The following is a 21,084-nucleotide window of genomic DNA, read 5'->3' on the forward strand; positions in this document are numbered from 1 at the left end:
AGCTGCCAAATAGAGTAATTTGTTACAAAATACCCTATATAGCTAAATATTATTAGAGGTGAACAAAGACATTATTTTAGCCATTTTTATGTGAACTAACCCTTTAATTAGTTGGTGTATCCTGTACATTCTTACCTGGCTAGATATTGTCCAGAAGAGGGCTGTTCATGTCGGTTTGGTTTGTCATAGCAATTTACCATGTTCTGAACGAGTGCCAAATCTGGCCTCACCATGGTTGCTGCAGTGACCGCCCGGCCAATCAGCTGCAAAGCATCCCGTATATAGAAGCTTATTGGCTTGCGGCCGACCTCCCCATAGGCTAGCAGTCCAAGAGGACCTCCTAAAGTGTGCAGCGAATCTGGAGACAAGGGATATCCCATGATCCACTGCAGTGCTGGTAGTGATGGTGCGAGGCGCTGAGCAGCCCGAAGGACGGAGGATAGACACTCGGGGTCGGATCCCAGGAGGAGAACAGACGAAACAGGTGAGGGGGAGCGCAGGAAACGGGTGGAGATGATCTTCAAAGCCTCTTCTTCCATCTGCTCCTCCCTTCTCTCCTCACTGCTCCCCCCTCTTCTATCTCTGCTCCCTGTGATGCGAGTCAGGTTGATTATGTCCCACAAATGCCAGGTTGAACCACTGTACTTCTGAAGGTGGGTCAGTAAGCCATCACCGCCTTCGTCCCAGCCTGGGCAGATTACAGCTGCTCCTCCCCAGCTGTCCCCCCGTCTTCCTCTATCCCTATCACCACCATCTCCCCCCTGCAAAACTGCAAGGAGCAAACTTCCCAGGGTTGATGGAGGCACACGGGCTGACATCTGCAGGTGAAATCGGTTCTGTGACAGAGGACAGGAGTAAATAAGAAGAGTTGAAAGAACCAAAAGAAAAAAGGTAGATCAGTGAAAGAGTTAGGAGAAAAAATACAAAAATATAAAAACAGAATAAATAACAAATAGAGAAAGAAGATAAGAGAGGAAATAAAAAGCAAGATCAGACCAGAGATTAATAGATATCACCAAAACTAAACACCTCAGGGCTGAATAACATAAAATCACATTAAACGTAGCTTTTGTATGCACCAGAGCTCTGCAAAACAATTCCTGATGCGGCAGTAATTTACAGCAACACAGATCAGAAACAATCAGTCACATTTGTTCATTATCTCTCACTCTGAATGAGAAGAGTCGCACTGATACAAACAAGGAGTCAATGATTCGCATCTAATCTGCAACATCACAGTTGGCTTGGCAAGGCAACAGTAGCATCCACAGTTCATCCAGAAGCCCACATTTCCAAACCCCACTGAAAACACTAGCTTGTTTCATACTGTTCCAAAATGGATAACACTGTTGTCCTTGAATGCAGCTCACAGATGGACCTTCCCCCTCCTTCCTTTGGGGTTTCTATCCATTTTTCATCCTATCAGTGCTCCAGGCAAGGTTGAGGGGGGAGACTGCTTTTATATAAAGAGCTCAAAGTTTAGCTTAACATGACCTGAAGTTTGCTTTGAATGGCTCCACCCAAATGAATAGAAGAACATCCTCTGGCACAAATGCATACACATTTTCAGGATCTTTGTAACATATATCCAGAAAGACGTCTGTGCAGTATAAAATAAAACACACACAGAAGTTACCTAATTGAATCTGTATACTATTAATCTATGAGCTTATGTCCAGCAACACTTGTGGAAAGCACACACATGCCTGTATATCTGAAGATAAGCTATCTGAACAGAGATGTAACCCACACTGAGACACATTTATTCAAGTGGAAATATCCCACCCAGGAGTACAGAGTAAACAGAGCGACCCTCTGCTGAAAGTCCTTGAGTCTCTTAAGAGAGTCAGAGAAGTCTGGAGAGACATGGATGAATTAATGCCGTATGTTTGTCTTCCCGGAAAGGCCCAGGTGTGTGCAAGGGGACAACTGAAGATAGGTCTTCTCGTTTGAACTCCACAGGGGAGCTAGAAATGTGGGGGTATCTGGTAAGTGGGGGTTGTTGGCGAGATGGTAATGGACCACACAGACTAATAGAGATAGGAAGGTAGTGCCTACAGGTGCAAGCTTTATTCAGCGTATTTCTGATAGGAATAAAACTAATATTATGCATATTTTGTCAAAGGAGAAAATGTGACGATAGAAGATCAACAGAGAGCCTCAAGGCAGCTGGAGGAATTAGTATGTAAATCTATATCTGCTCTCATCCTAAATTCCTCTGAGTACGATCTATCTAAGCTAGCGCTTAAATATTAATATTCGACTAAATGTATGGTTATGTTTTGATTCTGAGTCCTGAAAAAATTGTCAGAGGCTACAAAAATCTGAACAGACTGAGTCTGCATAATGGAGAAAAAGCTGTAAATTATGTTCCTTGTCTACATAGCTTGTTAGAAAACGAGAGACGAATTGTTGCTGCATTTATCACTGTCAGATTAATTGTGATAATGTTCATCTGCGGGATATCTCACTGCTGCGTCAGCTGTTTTGTACCAGCATTATTTTATTTTTTTTTCCTAGCACAATCATAGATAGCTTGTTTGACTTTTAAAGAGATTCTTTTACAATTTCAATTACATTTAAGGCATTTAGCCTGCGCTCAAGATCAATTTACAGGGAGCACGACAGCAGAACTACTTCAAGGGTGAGGACGTGAGAATAATAGCAAAAGCTCAGCAAGGCGTTAAAGAAGTTGTGTTTGTAGTTGCTGGTGTTAGAAGAGAAAGCAAATTAGAGAACTTGGAAGAGGCAGACATGGGGGCCGTGATGTGATTCTGGAGAGATAAGGTGATATGAGCCATTTCGAGAGGACGTGAGTTCCAGCCCATAAGATAAGGAAGCACTCTGCTGTTTTGACTTGAGAGGGAAGACTTCTGAAAATGTTTTGTAGGCAGTCGAATGTGTGATCCACACAAGTGGACCCAGTGAGAAAGTTCTTAAAAAAAAGAAAAGAAAAAGCACATCAGTAAGGCTTATTCTGGTTATTAATATAATCATTTCTTGTCTCTATTTGAATGTTTCATCACAATTGTGGTATTAGAGTAAAAGAGACATGTTTTTGATGTGCATATTGGTGCAAAGGTGATGTAATGTAACATGAAACAACATCAAAAAAGAAGGATCACCAACAAACAGACGCCTTCAGCTTTGTATGCTGAAAATACTCTCGCCTGATATAACACCATTTTATCTCACCAACTCCTTTTCTACTTTTGCAATAAGATCAAGAAATTCTTCTGTAATGCAGTTTTGCTATACCCAATCCCGAGGAGAGATCTCTCCCTCAGCCTGTGTTCAAAGGTCAGGGGTAGCAATGACTCGCTGGAGAACACACACAGACACACTGCTCTTAGTGATAATTGTGGAGAGAACTAAAATTTTAAAAGTGTGGTTACACTTCACTGGAGTAGATAACAATGCTCATTTCCACGGTTTTTTGCAAAGTGGCAAAAAATGAGATAAAAATAAACATGGACAGCACTAAACACATCTAAACAGAGCCTGGTAGTGACTAAACTTTGGCTTTTGGGTAAGGAAAAAATCCAGTGTTGTAAACGAAACAGTTGCACTGGATTTACAATGCAGGAATGAGAGCATCATTGTGAAGCAGAATGTAGCACATTTTTCTAACCTCAATTATCTTGTTTTCAGAAATTTTGGAAGCCAAAACCTTAATTAAAAATAAAATGTAATTGCGATTGCCAGCCTTAAGGACTCAAGCAAACAAAATTCTTCGAAAACAACTCTTAGTAAGGTAAGTTGGCAAGGCACTGCACTGGCCAAGCAAATACATCAAACACACCTTGCTGCGTAATTCAAACTTTTGAATCTCATATCTTCCTGCTTATGTCACAGTGTTGCAGTGTAAGATAAAATGATTCAATGACCTAGCTGCTGATGCCAACTCATAGTAAGCTTCTAACAGCTTACTGCCAGTCAGCCTTTTATTCGTCATTATGCTTTTCTATTAAACACACATGCACACTGTGTTCTTTTTTGGATTATAAAAAGGAGGCATTTGCCACTCATTCTCAAAAAAAAGCTGAAAAGCTCTTCAAAACCCTATATATAGCATTTTTAAGTATTGCAATGTATCCAGAACAATGAAAGCTCTGCCAGTCAGCCATCGCTCCAGCTTAATCCAGCGTGTCTTCAAAATAAGCTGGAAACATCAGTGTTTATCCCAGTGACACACCAGATTTAATGTATGCATGTGTATATGTTTGCATTCTGGCTTGTGAATGCTTACAACAGTCTTCACTTCGAGCTGTCTGCATGAATCTGTGTTGTTTTTGACATCCTGGTGTTCTTGCCTCGGGTTGAGTCTGATTTTATTATTTTACTTACCAGACTTTGAATTTAGCGGACCTGAGGACACCTGAGTCATTATCTAGAGGAATACATGTGGCATATTTGCTATGATGTCAAGATTAAAAGTGGCTGCGCTGTCTGGAACTAGGAAGTTTAGCGTGTGTTGGCAGGCTTCTTCCGAAACACAGATTCACTTCTGTGCTATTTTGTGGAATTTGCTTTGGAGTGCAGGGACCAGCTACAGACAAACAGTCCTGATCTTGCTAGCTGTAGTTCTGAGCCCCTCTGTGCCACTCAGGTCCAGACCCAGGTTTATCTTTTTGTAAAGTACACAGGACTTTTTCAGGCTGGGTTAGAACTGTAATGGATTCGCTAAGCAGCGATAGATTTTCACCTGTAAGGACCTCCAGTGTGCGTATGTGTGTGTGTGCTTTTGTGCGTATGCTCTTATCTTTTTCTATTCTCAGGTAAAAGCTCTATCCACAAGCATGAGGTTAGAAAGACTCAGAACTAAGGATGCAAGATAAGCAAAGCTAAAAGAGTGTCAGCATTATTCCAATGAAATATAAAATCCATAGCCCCTTTCACACATCTGCAAATTAGGATCCTTGAACTAAACCTTTGCTTCTACTTAACAGTTCCAGTGTGCTGTTAGCCAATGATTTTCAGGTCTTCAAACAAACTGCAAACCTAACACTCCCAGGCAGCAGAGAGGCGCACACGCAGTAGGCAAAAACAAGCAGACACAGATACAGTGCAAACACACCAAGTTGTGAGCATAAACCCAGAGGGATCTTTGGGCAATGTGGAGTAAGCAAACCGACAGGAGTGCGTTGAATCAGAACAGGAGGTAGCAGCTCTCAGTTAGTTAGCTCATTCCTTATTTAGGTCTCCATAAGAAAAGCTGGGAGACTCAAAGGCGTGCACTCAGTTGTAGACTTTCGAGAGCCAAAAATGGGGGGGGATAAAAAGATTTCCCTGAACAAAAAAAAAAAATAAATAAAAAAAATGAGCACAGAAAAAACAGCAGCACCTGCAGTTTCAAAGCTTATTAAAAGTAAGTTGGAAGGAAAAGCAAAGGGGTGGGACATGGGAGCAAGTGCATTTTCTGTGTTTGTATTTGAGAATTTGGTTTGTTGAAGGAGGCAAAAAGGCCCAAGCTGAAGCACTTAAAAACCAGATGTCTCTGCTTGGCCTTCCGTCACTGCTTCAGGCAACGGATCACTTTACCTTGCTGCAGCTTGATTTATTGCAAAAGCTCACTCTAGCTCTAGTTGGGTTTAACATTGCGGTCATGACTCATTTGCATTGAGCTAAGCAGTGGTGGATAGAGTGAGGGCCTGCTTGGAGCTGTCCTCGCTGCTACATCCAGCTGCATGGACCTCTGCCTGAGCCTCTGAATGGCTGCTTAGCTTTTTCCTCTGTCCAGGAACAAAGCTCATGGTCAGGGCAGCACTCCAGACAACAACACTTCACTGAACACATTAATATTTTACCCGGACTGTCACCAGGCGAGTTGCTTGTACGTAGGGAGGATGGAATGAGAGATAGGAAGAGAGACAGAGGAAGAGAAATTCGGATGTAGATGGGAATATATGTTTGAGATGAAAGCGGGAAGAGAAATTGATATGTGGTTTAATATCCGTGTTTGTGAAAGGAGGTAAAAGGCGATAGTTTGCATCTGAATGTGTCTGCAACACAAAAGAACACGAGAGATAGTGATGGTAGAGTGCATGCGTGTCTTGAGGAAGACAGAGAAATATTTTCTCTGCAGGATGCCAGCGTTACATTTCAAACACCTGAGATGAAAACTGAGGATTGAAAGCTGAATGTCAGACTAAAATGTCAGCAAATGCAGGCTTACACGCACACATAAAATAATCTAAATCCAACTTAAGCGGAGTGATTTAACCCTCAGTGCACAACTGGCGAATGAAAACATGAGCACTGAACATCATACACTTGCATTAATGCATACATAATGAATAAAAAAGCTGTTGAATTTGTGCAATTTTTTACCCTCACAGTCCAAATAACATCCATGACTGAATAAGGCCAGTCAAAGCTGTTTGCATAAAGCAACACTGACAGCCGCACTTTTTAGTTGACCAGACAGTGGCTAACTGGGCTGTTTGCTTTGCTCTTGAGTAATTGTATGCAAATGGCATTGTTTAATTTTCTCCTAATTTCCTTACGTCTCCTGGCGGTAAGTGTAATATGGGTGACTTTAATCTTACTCAGCCATGCTGCCGGGAACTGGAGCTAAGCTTGGTGTTGGAAAGAAGCTGGCACTGCTACACAAACATATGCAGCTGAGGCACAAGTGGCAGTGTGCGCACACCTAACTGCAATACACACGCAGGCGAGCAAATTACATTTACGTGCTCACACATGCATGAAAGCATGGCACACACTCACACATGCACGCAAAACACGACTGTGAAGCAATCAGCCACTTAACACAGCAAATGACTATGGTTATCTAAGCATAACAGCCTGTTGGCTCAGAGAAACAGTGATAAGCAGTAAGATACACACTATTAGGCTCCACCACGGGACTGGCCACAGACTAAAGGATGGCTAAATCTTGTTTCACAGTTAACTGTTGATGGAGACAGTGCCATGTCTTTCTGATTGTCACCACTGAATTATATATGCAAAACCCTGACTCCATCCAATTCCACCCACCATCTTCAATACCGTGATCGAGCGGAAAAGTATACAAGAGACTGTGGCCCTTGGGGGAGCAGGATGAAACAGCAGGCATAAAGTGTAAAGCACACTTTGAATTAGGTTTGATTAGAGGGAAATGGTTGCTCATTGCTTGGGCAGCTCGTAGCTATGACGATTTGAAGACCGCTGGAGGTATGAGCGTGTTGAGCCCATTAAACATAAGGGCCTTGTTAGTTTCCTTGGTGGTGTGGCGTGTTAGGAGAATTGGGGGCTGTACTGCAACATCATAAAAATACCACTGTAGTCCTGAGCGATTGTGGGAAAAGCCATAAAAGCCTTGACAGGCCATGTCTTCTCTTTTTCTCCAGGCTCTCGGTTTATGGGAATCGTTCTGCGTGGGGGAGAGAGAGAACTGAAATAAAAGGGGTTTCGTTCATTGTGCATGTTGGTGTCAAACCAACTGTAGCAGCCGGGAAGTGTTTGTGTGAGTTAAAACGTGTATATGTGTACAGGTATGCTAACTATTTGTCTGGGTGTGAGGGTGTCTGCAAGAGTATTTGCGTGATAAATGTGAATGTCTAGAATTTACAAACCATTTGATGGAATATTGTTCTCAGTGTGGTTTCAATTTAATTTGAATGATCAAGACACAGAGCACATCAGCGTTTTTTTTTGTTTTTTTTTCATTCCCTGAAGCCTTGCAAGCTACTGTAGAACAGAAAGGACCAGGAGGATACAACGCACACACAAGCATATTATGACACACAAACCCAGACAGACTGATCACATACTCAAACCAGCAAAGTGCTTTGGGCTTTACTCATGAAGAAGTTTTTGCTACATGATTCCACAGTTTAATCAAATGGCGATCCAGGGGGAATAGCTAAAAAGCAAGCACATATCAAAGCATGCAAATTCTTCTGTGCTAGTCGTGTTGAGTAAATTAAGTAATCCAGTGCAGAGTGTTCACTTTCATTATCAGTTGACTTCTGTTTTAATGAGCCTCCACGGGCTTGCGAATGTCCTGATGTCATCAATAATAATCAGATAGAGGAAACAGCAGGGGGGGACTAAATGTGCTGTTCTGGACTGGTTAGTCAGGTCTCTAGTCAGCCAATGTTAGTGCTGAGTGCACTTCTAGCATTGGTGAAGGCTGTCATCTCAGCACGCTGCATCTGCGCCTCTTTTGTCAGGAGCTCCTTTGATCCCCTCAGTTGCAGAGATACAAGCCCACAGCAGAAATATGCTGAATGGATTCATGTATCATCCTCCCCCCTACAAACAGCCTCTGGCCCCCTCACTATTTATGATCATAATAGCTGCCGTTATTTATTAAAGAGAGCGATTGCTGTCCTTGCTCTATAGACAATGTTGTTTTCTCTACCAGAGAGAATAATATTTGTCCTTTTGGTGCGGCCCTGTGTGTGATATGAGGCAGCGTAGTGAATGTGATGGTGATTGATTCCCGTGTTGAACAGTGGAGAGAGGTACAGAGGAAGGCTAATCTGAGTTATGATTGCTACTGTAATCGCATTTTTCCCCCTGCCTCATCCATCTGCCCTACAGTAGCGCATACATGCTGTATTCTGATTACGCCGCACATCTGTCAATAACCAAAAGGAAGGAGCGGCAGCGTGCGCCTGCTCTTTCATGAACACCTTTCACTGGCTTCCCATCACCATGATTTCCAAGATCATGACTCTCTCACTTCTCGCTGTCCAGTTTTATCTTCCTCGCTCACTGATTTGCTAACCTGCCGGAGGTGGCGTCAAGCATTTGGAGTAATCATGCCATCACGTTGGGGGTAAACTAAGCTGTTTCAGATGCAGTGGCGCAGGGCAGAAAATAGCCTCTCGCTTAGCTGTAATTTGACCAGCAGGCAGCTGGACTTGTGAGATGGGAACATTATTTAGTTACCAGGAGTATGATACTAACAGTTTCCCAAGTACAGATGCAGAATGGCGCGATGTCATTAACAGTCAGCCCACGGGGAGCAGAGCTGCAAACAGCAAAAACTTCAGGAGGGACACATTCATTCACAATACCCCAGCGGTGAAAGCACACCATGCCAGTAATGAGATGTCTAGAGCTTTGAGCACGGGGTGCGTGCCTGACTATGTGTGATATTTCTTAGTCTTAGAGCGTGTGTGCATTTTTGTTTGGGTGAACGTGCATGCTCAACATGTGTGAAAGAACAAATTCCTGATGAAAAAGATCCCTTTGCTCCAGTCAGCTTGAATATTTAAACTCTGGCCAGGCTTCCTAGGAGTGAAATAATACACCTAGAGAGATGGAAGTCATTTAGGCGCAATGTGTTTGTGGGAAAGTATGAGGTGAGTAAAGGTGTGTGTGCATGTTTTTAAGTGGGTATGTGTGGGTTTCAGGATGGATGGGCTTGTGGTGAGTAAATGACCTGCCTTGATTCAGCCTATCAGCTGAGCTCTCCACCCAGGCTCCCTGATATCCCCTTTCATCCATCTCTATAAGAGAGAGATGACGGAGAGATGGAGAGGCAGTGGCAGACAGAGTGTGGGGATGAATATGCACAGAAGAGAGTGAAAGATTTCAAGTGCAAGAGCAAGCATAAAGGGGCTAATTAGAGAAGAGGGAAAAATTTGGGAGCAAGTGTGACAAAGGCAGAAGTGAACAAAAAGACTATTAGCCTCAAGTATAAATCTGGAGTAATATGTATGACAAATGGCACCCTGCTCGCACCAGAAGTGCCTCTCTAATATGACTCTGAGTTCCAGTCGATTAAGGGATCATTTGGGGTGAGTTGATTTGGGGCGCATATGGTACTGTGCAAAAGTCTTGAGCCACATTTCTTTATATTTTGCCAGGAATATGGGAAATAGCTGCAGTGATTCAGTGAATGATTTGCAAACATAAATGGAGATATACTAAGGCAAAAACAGAGTTTGCACAATTCTAGCAAGCTTGAAAGTCAGTATTTGGCATGACCTCCTATTTTCTTTGGCAAAGCCTGAACTCTCTTAGGCAAGCTTTCTAATAATTTCTTTAAGTAGTCTTCAGGAATATTTCCCCAGAATTCTTGAGGGACATTATAAAAGTCTTAGTTGGATCCCTCACTGCTTGATTAATGTTGAGGTCCAGGCCCTGGGGAGGCCAATCCATGACTAATAGTGTTCCATTGTGTTTTTTTCTATCCAGGTATGTTTTACTTTTCACAAACACACAGTGTTTGTGATCATTGTCATACTCAAAATTGAAACCACTAGGAGTCAGATGCCTTCCAGATGGTCTTGCATTTTCAATTCAAATCTGATGGTACATTTCTGCATTTATAATTCCATCAACTTTGACAAGATCCCAAACACCAATGGGTGAAATGCAACCCCAAACCATGACAGAGCCTGTGTTTAACAGATGGCTGTAGACACTCACACTCTCTTCTAGCCAAAAATTTCAAATTTGGATGTATCACTCCATTAGACCTGTTGACACTCATTTCTCTTTCCTTAAGAATTACTTCTTGAGAGCCACTGAATAGCTTCCTACAGTAGATGGATCAACTGACAGGCCAGATGCATCTCTCATGTCCTGTGTTAGGTCTCTTCTGAATTTTTTCCTGATTCTTGATGACATGACTTTCAGATGCTGTACATACTTCTTTTGTCCTCCACTTTCCAAGTTTACTCAAATGTTTTTAAGGACACACTCAGAATCACCTTGTTGGTACAGAAAAAAGACGTCATGTCTGTCAGATGCGCTATCATCAGTGTTGGGTAAGTTACTTTAAATTAGTAACTAGGGATGGGTATTGTTTAGGTTTTATCCGATACCGGTGCCAAACCGGTACTTTTGAAACGGTGCTGGTGCTTAAACGGTGCTCAAACTGGTGCTTAAAGAATGGAGAACACAAAATTGGTCCAAAAACCTCTCATGTTCAGCTGTTTTTTGTAAAAAGACAACAATGTTAGCCTTTTCTGCAGCTATAGGGCATATATGGTATCACTCTTGGCTGGAAGCAGTGCCTAAACAATGGAAAAAACACAAAATTGGTCCAAAAACCTCTCATGTTTAACTGTTTTCCACTTTTTCTTTTGGTCATTTTAGCCTTTTTGGCCAGGGTGAAGGGAGTATCTGCCATCAAACAAGAAGACAGTGTTTGCTAGTTCACCTTACATGCATTAATTTAATAACGTGGTTAGCCTACTCAACATAAATTACACACGAACAACATTAAGCTACTCACGCAGAGAAGAACGGCGGCTGCTGCCATCATCATCCGTCATCATTTCTGCTACACTGGCAGGGCTAGGGGCCAGGACTCTACTCTTCGAGTTTTTGGGGGATGTTGCTAACTCCGGGTCCGATAACAGGCACCACACCCGCAGTAGATGTGCTCGGTGTGAGGTCTCGCAGCAAGCTATCAAACACGGCGCATTTCTCGGCTTTAAAAAAAACGCTATGCGTCGCCAGGTGTTTCATCGGATTCGAGGTGTTACCTCCTTTGACAGTAGCACAGTATCACCTTAAAGCACTTGTTGCAGGCTGCTGAGTTTGCATCTTTTGCTGCGAAGTACAGCCAGACTTTTGACCGCTTCGTCTTGGGCATTTTTAATCTGTAGCTCTGCTCTAAAAGAACGTACGTACCTGGACCCGCCTACTATCCTCGGAAACGTAAAATGATTGGCTAGAATTGGCTCAGGAAAAAAAAAAAAAAGCACCGAAATAAAGCACCGAAATGTGCGCTGCTTTTCGGTCTGGTTACTACCGTTTACCCATCCCTATTAGTAACTTAGTTACATTACTAGTTACTTCTATCAAAAGTAACTCAGTTACTTCAAGTTGCTTGTTACTTTCAAAGTAACTAGTTACTAGGGAAAGTAACTTTGGTTTTACCCAGAATTCTCTTGTTAATGTGTTGCTTCCCTAACTGGATACCCAGCAAGATTGCCAGTCTTCTAGCTTGCACTATCCTGCCACAAGTGCACTGTGCCACCTACCAACAGAAAGGAAAAAAATGATGTGCATATTTCCACAAGAGAAATCCCACGCCTGGACCATCGTCGACTGCTGCCATGATTCTAGCCTACTTCAAGTGCGCTTTTTACATCCAACACAAAAACTGCAGTCGTGGTGCTTTTGATTGTACTCAGAACTCGGAAATTCTGCCTTCCGAGTAGGGAGATGTAGGTAACTCCAGACTGCAGATGAGCTGCATACAGGGCTGGACTGGGACAAAAAATTGGCCCGGGCATTTTGACTAGAGACCGGCCCACCATTATAGGAAAAACCATAAAGCCTTTGAATGAAAACAAATGCTGTTGTGACAGTGATGTACACTGTCTTGTTGGTATATATGTATCAATCTATCAACAGTTTGTTGTAAGATTCAGATAATTATTTGTTAAAAGCTAGATATTTTAAATGAGAATAAGAAAGAAAAGTATTTCTTTATGCCCCCCTTTCCCTGTTAATGCCCTACCGGGCCCCCTGGCAAAACTTTGCTAGATCCGCCCCTGCACAGTTACCAGCTGTCAGCTACATAAAAAAAGAATCCTGGTGTTATTTGTCTCTCAGAAACAGTTCATAACTTCCCTTCAAGTCATTCATGCCACCTAAAAGGTAAACCTGTTTCTCCTTCACCTGTTCAGCTCTGATGATTCAGTAAGGACATCTCCTGGTTTCATCTTCATGTTTCCCTCTCACCACATATCCAAACCGATATCATGACCAGCAGCTTTTACAGCTGTGGCTCCAGCAAACATCAGCTGATACTAGAAGGTAATATTAACAAAATTCTAAAAACAGTTGATCAAGCTTAAACGTGCTGCTGTTGTTTAGCGCGACATCCGCTGGTTTCCTCTTTCTGGCGCAAAATGGGAGATAAACAAACAAGAGAGAAAAGCCGATCAGCTGATCACTGATCAGTTTCATGATTGAAGTAGCAGCAGGAGAGGAAGGGGGAGAAAATGAGAGAAGAAGAAACAGCTGTGCAGCGTAAAGACACAGAAGAACTCCAGCTTTGTGTCTTTTTCCATTCTAGCTGAAGTCCGGGACAAACTGTGTTCCTTTTCGCCTCAATACGAAACCCGTAATATTTTCTCTGAATACGAGACGATTCCGTTGTTTACGGGACGGTTGGCAACTCTACTAACTAACCTTGTGAATAAAATAAAGTTCACTACCAGTAACATCATAGCACCCGCCCAGCTGTATAGAAACTCCATCATGCTAGCTAGCACGCAGTATGGGTTATTGTAACTGACTGTAAAAAGTGAGCACAACGAAAATAAACTACACCTAAACTTGGTTTATATCTGACCCAGATAGACTGCAGGTCATAACTTCTTACCTGAAGTTCAGTTCACCTGACACTCGGACCGAAGGCCGCCTCGGGTCTCTCCTCCTCCTGCCTCCCCTTTCCCTCATCCACCTGCTGGTCTCCACCACTTGCTAATGTTACACTCTAAAAAGTAATTCAGAGGCTTGGTAAATATCACTATAAATATAAGTTAGATGAGCCTGATAAAATCTATGAATATCCTTTTAGTAATTATTTGAGTTTGATAAGTTGAAATAAATGTCTAAAATGTTAACGTATGTGTTTGTGTTAAATTAAAGTATTTATTTACATTTATCTCAGACAAAAAATTTCAGTATGTGGTTCACAGAATACCTTCTTTGCATGTACTTAATATTTTTGTTTAAAATTGAATCAAAATATTTGAGAAATAGGTATCTATACTCATCAGTATCTTGTACTAAAATCATTAATTATTCAAATCAATATTATTTATTGTCAGCAACTACAGCTGAAAAGTGTAAGTAAAACGTAGAGTAATTGACTACCATGAGCCTTTTTCATTGTTTTGTTCATTTTGTTTTTTAAATACTCTGAGCTTTTGTGTCTGCTCTCCTGGTTTGCCATATATCCTTCAAGTATGTAAGGCTTTGAACTAAAAGGGAAAAGGCTCTTGTCTTTTTAGTGCTTGTTTATTTCGAGTTATTGCCATGTTTATGAAAATTAAATTTTCGTTTGGAAAAATGTTTAATTTTTCCAGGTCATTTTTCATACATGTATTATGAAACACACAACTACATATTAGTTTGTTTGGTTTGTTAGACTTAGACTACCAGTGAAATACAATAACATTCATATTTGAATGTTAGGGGGTGATCGTGGCTCAAGAGTTGGCAGTTCGTCTTGTAATCGGAAGGTTGCCGATTCGAGCCCCGGCGCCGACAGTCTAGGTTGCCTACTGGTTGCCTACTGCTACTGGTGGTGGTCAGAGGGCCCGGTGGAGCCAGTGTCCGGCAGCCTCGCCTCTGTCAGTGCGCCCCAGGGCAGCTGTGGCTGCAATGTAGCATGCCATCACCAATGTGTGTGTGAATGACTGAATGATACACACACATTCAGGATGACTGAATGTAGTGTAAGGCGCTTTGGGGTCCATAGGGGCTAAGTAAAGCGCTATACAAATACAGACCATTTACCATATTTAATATTAAGTACAATTTTGATTACATTCAGTTTACAATATTAAGAAAATGGAACAAAATTTTGGATTAACTGACCATCTATATTTCAGTTACACTGACCAAGCATGTCAGTGTTATTTACTCAATTTTTTCATGTTTGTGTAACAACTACAATTATTAATTTCAACTTAATATGTTTAAGCTTTAGTTATTCAATTGATCAAGTATATTGAACAGATTTGACTGGTTTCCAATCTACTCAATATTTTTAAGTGTAAAAGTGTTGCCTCAAAAATTTTAAGTAAATGTCAGTTTTAGTTTTTAGAGTGTACTGAATCTGTGGAAGCTCCGATAGCCACCACCAAACAATTGAGTTATTTGTACACATCTGCCAGCATCTGGCCAATCCACTTTCACTGTTTATACTGTTACGGAAAAAAAAAGAAGAAAAAAAAACATCGGCCCATCAAAACAACAAATCACCATCGGCCCACCGAGTCCAGCTATGGCTGCATATGTGTTTAGTAGTAATTTCTTTTTGTAGAGGGCGAGCAAAACAACCGTTTTCGAAGGCATTGCCATATTGGAATCCCGACTTCTCTGACGAGGCTAACCAGAAAGCCGTTTACTCGAGTGTGACATCATTCCCAGGTCCGTATTCCGATTTCCGAGGTAAGCCGAACGCAACACACGAAGTAACGAATAACGACCCTATCTAAATCCCAGTAACGATTAACACGTTCCTGATTTTGGCATAATAACTAGTTACCGTGCTCATTACCACAATAATAACGTAGTTACTGTAATGCGTTACTTAATAACGCGTTAGTCCCCACACTGGTTATCATTGATGTCTTGATGCATGGTCAATCATCCAGGTAAGTAAATCCCAAAAGGTTGATTCTGTTCACCTGGACGTAGCGTTTTCAGTGGGAGAAACATTTCATCACTCATCCAAGAGACTTCTTCAGTCTCATTCAGCCCATTCAGTGGGCTGTTTCAGTGCACAATAACTAAAACCAGCCCACTGAATGGGTTTCAGTTTTTGTGCAAATGCACTGTTTATAAGATTGGGGAAACCTGCAGTCTGCTGAAACTGAAGAAGTCACTTGGATGAGTGACGAAACATTTCTCCCACTGAAAATGCTACATTGAGATGAACTGAATCAACCGTTTAGGAGACACAACATTAGTTCAACCCTTTAGTTATTGCCTTTTTATTTCTTGATTGATTCATACATTAGTTTTAATGAGTCTAACAAACAAGCCAACAAACAAAACCACTCTTCTGGTTGGATACAATGACCAGATTGAAAGTAAGTGGGAAAAAAAGAGTCAATGCCCAAAGTAAAACTTTCAGAAATCTGAAGAACTATTGCTCAAGACTACTTTAAAAATAACAAGGGGTATGGCTCAAGACATTTGCACAACACTAAATGAGTATGCTGTTTGACCTCACACTACCACTTGTGCTACATGTTCAGACACACAGTATTAATTTCAGAGGTAGCGAGAGCAGAATGAGCAAAGGAGAATTGGTTATTTGGAAAAAGAAAACAAAGAGGACACTACCTCTATACTATAATAATTTTACCATAAACATGAGTCACCTGAATGCCTTTGCTTAGAAAATTGTTTTGTTTACTAAATGAATACAAAGTCATTTAGAAGGAAATGCATCCGGTGCTGAAATGTCCTTGCTTATCCAAACCAATCTTCTGGTCCTTGTACCTGACCCACCCACCTACCCGCGGAGGTACGACTTCGAGAGTTGTGATTTGTTCTGAGTGTCAACTTTATTTTTAAGTTGGAGACAATGACTCAGAGAAAGTAATTTTAAAACACATGAGCTCTATATTAGAAAACTGTGGACAAGGACGGCGATGCGTATAAAAATTCAAACAGTATGGTTGCCCTGATAACACAGAGAAGGAAGCTCAAAAGCAAAATTGCAGATTATTACAGGTTTTTCCTATCAGTTCTGTCAGTTATACAATGCTCTCCTAAGTGAGGTCTGAGATTGGGGAGCACAGAAACCCATTTACAAAGTCTGATGGAGAAAAAAAAGACAATCAGACAGACACAGAGGTGACAAACTGACAGTTTAACTAAACGTATCTAAGACCCTGTTGTCTGGTAAAACTTAAATTAAGCAGGCTTAAAATGACATGAATGATCTTTCATTGTATAATAAGCTCACAACTAAATATCACATTGAAAAGTTTAATTCAGTAAGTTAGTCTAAAAAATGGGAAGTATGGGTAACAATTTGTGTAAAAATATGTTTTTTCTTAGACATAAATTTGGCCAGTCCAACAGCTGAACATTTGAACAAGTGGGATCAACCCAGCTTGTATTAAACTGGCATTTCCTTTGAATTCAGAGCTCTCCTTTACCGGCTTTCCTATCCTGCCACATGGGCAGACATAAGGCACATAGCCACATAAATGTTGTGCATCTGTGCCTGTCATTAGCTCAGCCTGCCAATAAACTGTGAGTAAACTGTGCTAATGTTGTTCTAATGAATAACTTTCGAGAGGGGATTACTTGCAGTGCCTGCTATAGCGCTAATTCAAGATAGATGTTGACATTTTTCTACAGCTACAATTGCGATATCTATATTTAAGCCTTTATTTATCCAGGGATGATTTGCAGAGCATGCTGAGACTGCAGGTTCCTTTACAGCAAAGCACAGCTGACACACATTCATACACAGAGAGCTGCACAGCCCAACCGCATCACAAGGGTCAAGAAGTGTGCATTAACTTTCCAGTCTAAAATACTGTGGGATCCCAACCAGTGACCTTGACCACCAGCTGCTTGTGGCACTAACAGCTGTGTTATAATTATATATCCTTTACACTATGGTTTTCATCAGAGAGTAAACCAGAAAAGATAAACTACAGCACTGCAGCTGTCAAATGCAGATTTCAAACTACAGTATTTATCTCTACAGTATTTTTGTCATGTTAGTCTTTCCTTTGGGTAATTGCAAGCAGTCATATTTTTAAAGGTTCCTTGATTACTCATTCAAACACAGGAAGGAATGCAGATTACTCCTCTTGGTTTCAAGGTCAACTCTCTGTAGAAAAAAGTAAACCCGCATATATGGTGCTTTTGTAAAATGTGTGATGTTGTTAAGAAACTAGCATTTTATTTATGAGCCTAGAGCCCCAGTGACTACAGATTAACGCTACACAATTAATCGAATTTTAATCTCGATTATAAGTTGGGCTCCCCATGAATTAAATAAACGTGACTGAGTGATACTAAAAATGCATGCTTCACCAATAGAATGCAAAGCAAAAGCAAATCAAGCAAGATGAAACAGCAGGCATAAAGTGTAAAGCACACTTTGAATTAGATTTGATTAGAGGGAAATGGTTGCTCATTGCCTGGGTTGCTTGTAGCCATGACGATGATGATGTAGCTTGAAGTTTCCTGGGCTAAACTCAATGACTAATGCTATGTTAAAAGATATACAACAAAATTGAAATGTCAGAAGGTGAAGAACATCTCCCTCAAAGCAGGTCACCATCTGTTGCTTGGGGCAAGTGATGTTAACCAGGAACAAACCATATGCAAAGAGTGCTGTCGAGGTGTGTCTGCACTGCAAAGCAACACAACTTATTAAATCCCTCGAGAATACACCATACACTACAGTATAATTAATGCATGAGGGCCAAGAAAAACAATGCAACGCTTGCTAACGTGAATCATTCAACGTCAACTCAGACATCCATAAAAGTGAGCCTGTACAGCATGTCAGGATATTCATGCAGCTCACAAAGGCTTACTGAAATCTCCAATGCAATCCCATTCCATTTGGGCAAAGATATGCGTCCTCTAAAGACGGCGAATAACGCAGACAAATTTCACGACAAAGGATATGGTTTCACTCCGATCAGTTGTTTTTTCAAAGTAGCAAAACCTTCTCTGTATGCAAAACGTTGCATGGGAAATGGAGAGGGATCCCACACCTCTCCAGTAATTTGCTACATGTTTAAGTCACGACCATCATGCAGGTGCAATGAATGGAGTGAAAGATTTTATATTTTGCTTTTAGCAGATGCGTTTAGGCCAGGTGAACAAACACCCTTATTTGTTTGCAAAGATTAATTTATAGAGCGGCAGCTCAATCTATAGGTGAAAGCAGTGGTCTGTTGATTTAATGTTGTGCTAAATTTTGGTGCATTTTATTAAAATGTATATTTTATTTTGATGCAAAGATTTGTACAGATGTGAAGATGTGAAAGTAGTTTTTTGTTTACATGACAGTGCAATAATGATTCCCACTAAAATCAATGAATAATCATGACAAATGATTGTGATCTCAATACTGATCAAAATAATAGATATATTTTATTCATTTTAGCCATAATTGTGCAGCCCTACTACAAATAATGTCATTATCAGAGGAAAGAAATTCTGGTGCAGCCAAATCCTAAATGGTAGATGTAAATGGTGGAAGTTCAGCAGTATTAGAAGCTGTCGCTGTGCTCACTGTGGGAAGCTATTAAATAAACAAGGACTTTTTCAGGGCTAAAGTGGTGTAGTTAGCATACTCTGGAGAGATGAATGAGGTTAAAAAAAGTAATATCATAAGAACTATGCACTTAACATAGCCCCTGAGCCCCTTTCTCCTTGTGAATGTGCCATTAGTCATTTTGATGATTCATCCTGCATACAATGGTCTAATTGTCTGTAGCAACCGTTCCCTTTAGATATGACCTTTACGCAACCTTAAAGAGGCAAGCACATGGATTTATTTATAAGACACAAATGTGCCATTGTTTCATTCCTGCCCATAACACCTGCAGCAAACACCATAGACGAAATATACCCCAAGGAGAATGCCTAAAAAGACATTTCAGTGCTGTCTCTTTAGTTATGACGTATCATTACAACTAACCTTGTTTGGTTCATCCATGGTGGTTAATGCGCACACTAGGGGTGGAGCTAAGTGACCTACTATAGGGGCTTTAGGCTCATTTGGATTCACAGATATGGAGGACATGGTACAGTGACTATCTGAGGTTAACAAAAATCAGACTTCAGCACAGGGGGATGTTGGTCAACCGCTTCCTTCTGACATGCACAACTGATTTCTGTTAACCTCTGACATGATTATCTCTAACAAAGTGGGTGGGTAAAGTGAGAAATGATAAAGCAACACCTTTATGTCTAATTATGCAGGGCGATGACAAACGATGTCTTTTGTCATTTAATATAGGAGACTTGATGTGGCTATCAGCCTATATAAGCCAGCTTCATTATATTTTGAGTTATCTCATCTCTGCCCTTGGTTTCTTATTTTCCAGTTAGTTGTGGAACTTGATTAAGCTGTTTATCCAGGTATCCCTGTGTTCTTTGCTTTTGTATCTGCAGGAAACCCAAGGGGGTGTAGTGCTGAGTCTGAAGTAAGTTGGATTGGCTTTTCTTTTTTCTTTACACTATACCAGTCTTTAACGTGGCTTGACTGTTCCCACAGTATGAGTTAAAATGAACCATTACCAAATTTTCAGCACAGCTTATAAAATATTTTCCTCTCTTCTTTCTGTCTTTCTTTTTTTAATCCTGCATTGAAATTTTATTATGCTTTAAGATTGATATCTGCAGGGAAGGTAAGTGCGTAAAGGAGTCTGTGTCAGGCTTCTGCTAGTTTCCTTCAGGCACGATCTCATGCATCAATTTTTCTCATGCTAATCTGTTACTGGCCAAAATATATAAAAACTGAGGAAGTTCTACCTAATCAGTCAGTGGTGAGGATAATATGTAGACATGCCATTGCTCCAATGATAAATTGCAAATTTTAACTGAAATCTGTCAAAAGCTAGCAGTAAAGATAGACACAGACATTATAAAAAGTCTATAAAAAACACAATAAAATGAAAAAAACCTTAAATGCCAGATGTTATTCAAGTATTACAAGTATTAGTCCAAATTTTTTTATTTCAAATTTTGATTTTCCTTTCTCTTATTCACACATTGTATAGCATGTACGTTTGCTAATACAACAATTAAGCCATAGAAGACCTGAAGGATTATTAAGCTAACCATAATAGATTGGGACTTGGGAAGCCAGCAGTGGCAGGATGTGACTGGGGAACAGATGGAAAGCTTCTCTCTGCTACTGCTGACTTTGGCATCCCGTGCTGCTGCACTTGGCTCATTGGAGACTGGGTCCCAGTATGGTTGACTACCTGCTGCACATGCTGCACAGAATGCATAAAGTTTTGGTTTTGCAATGACTTTGCTCTTTTTCTGGGAAGATTTGACGCAACATCTGCGCTCATAATAGCTGTGAATCCATACCCCCAACGTACAGAGTCAGAACAAACCAACTCCCATGCAGAAAAACTCATAACATACTTAATTTTGGCTAGATATTTAATTTTTTCCTATTATAATAATACCGTATGAAATTCTTCAACCTTCATTCTGCTCTGCTGCTGTTATGTTCTGTGATGTTACATCAGTAAACTGTCTACTTTAAAACCTCAATTTGGGAAGCTGTGTAAAACACTTATGACACATGCTGCTCTAAAACCTGTGTATACCTTTCAGCATTGATGGTGCCTTTCCAGATGTGCAGGCTGCCAATGGGCACTAATGCACCCCCATACCATCTGACATGTGCTCCTTTAAACT

At 40.9% G+C, this 21,084-nt stretch overlaps 1 protein-coding gene across 1 annotated transcript in view; it reads right to left on the reverse strand.

Moving 5' to 3' along the window:
* LOC134644995 (glutamate receptor ionotropic, NMDA 3B-like) overlaps positions 1 to 21,084 on the reverse strand; it is an 82,580-nt gene that overhangs the window by 37,418 nt on the left and 24,078 nt on the right. Inside the window, exon 2 of the mRNA XM_063498210.1 lies at positions 136 to 836. Within this exon, the coding sequence (XP_063354280.1) occupies positions 136 to 836 (701 nt within the window). The remainder of the gene's footprint in view (positions 1 to 135; positions 837 to 21,084) is intronic.

This window comes from Pelmatolapia mariae, linkage group LG16_19 (assembly GCF_036321145.2).
Source record: "Pelmatolapia mariae isolate MD_Pm_ZW linkage group LG16_19, Pm_UMD_F_2, whole genome shotgun sequence".
NCBI classification, from domain to species: domain Eukaryota; kingdom Metazoa; phylum Chordata; class Actinopteri; order Cichliformes; family Cichlidae; genus Pelmatolapia; species Pelmatolapia mariae.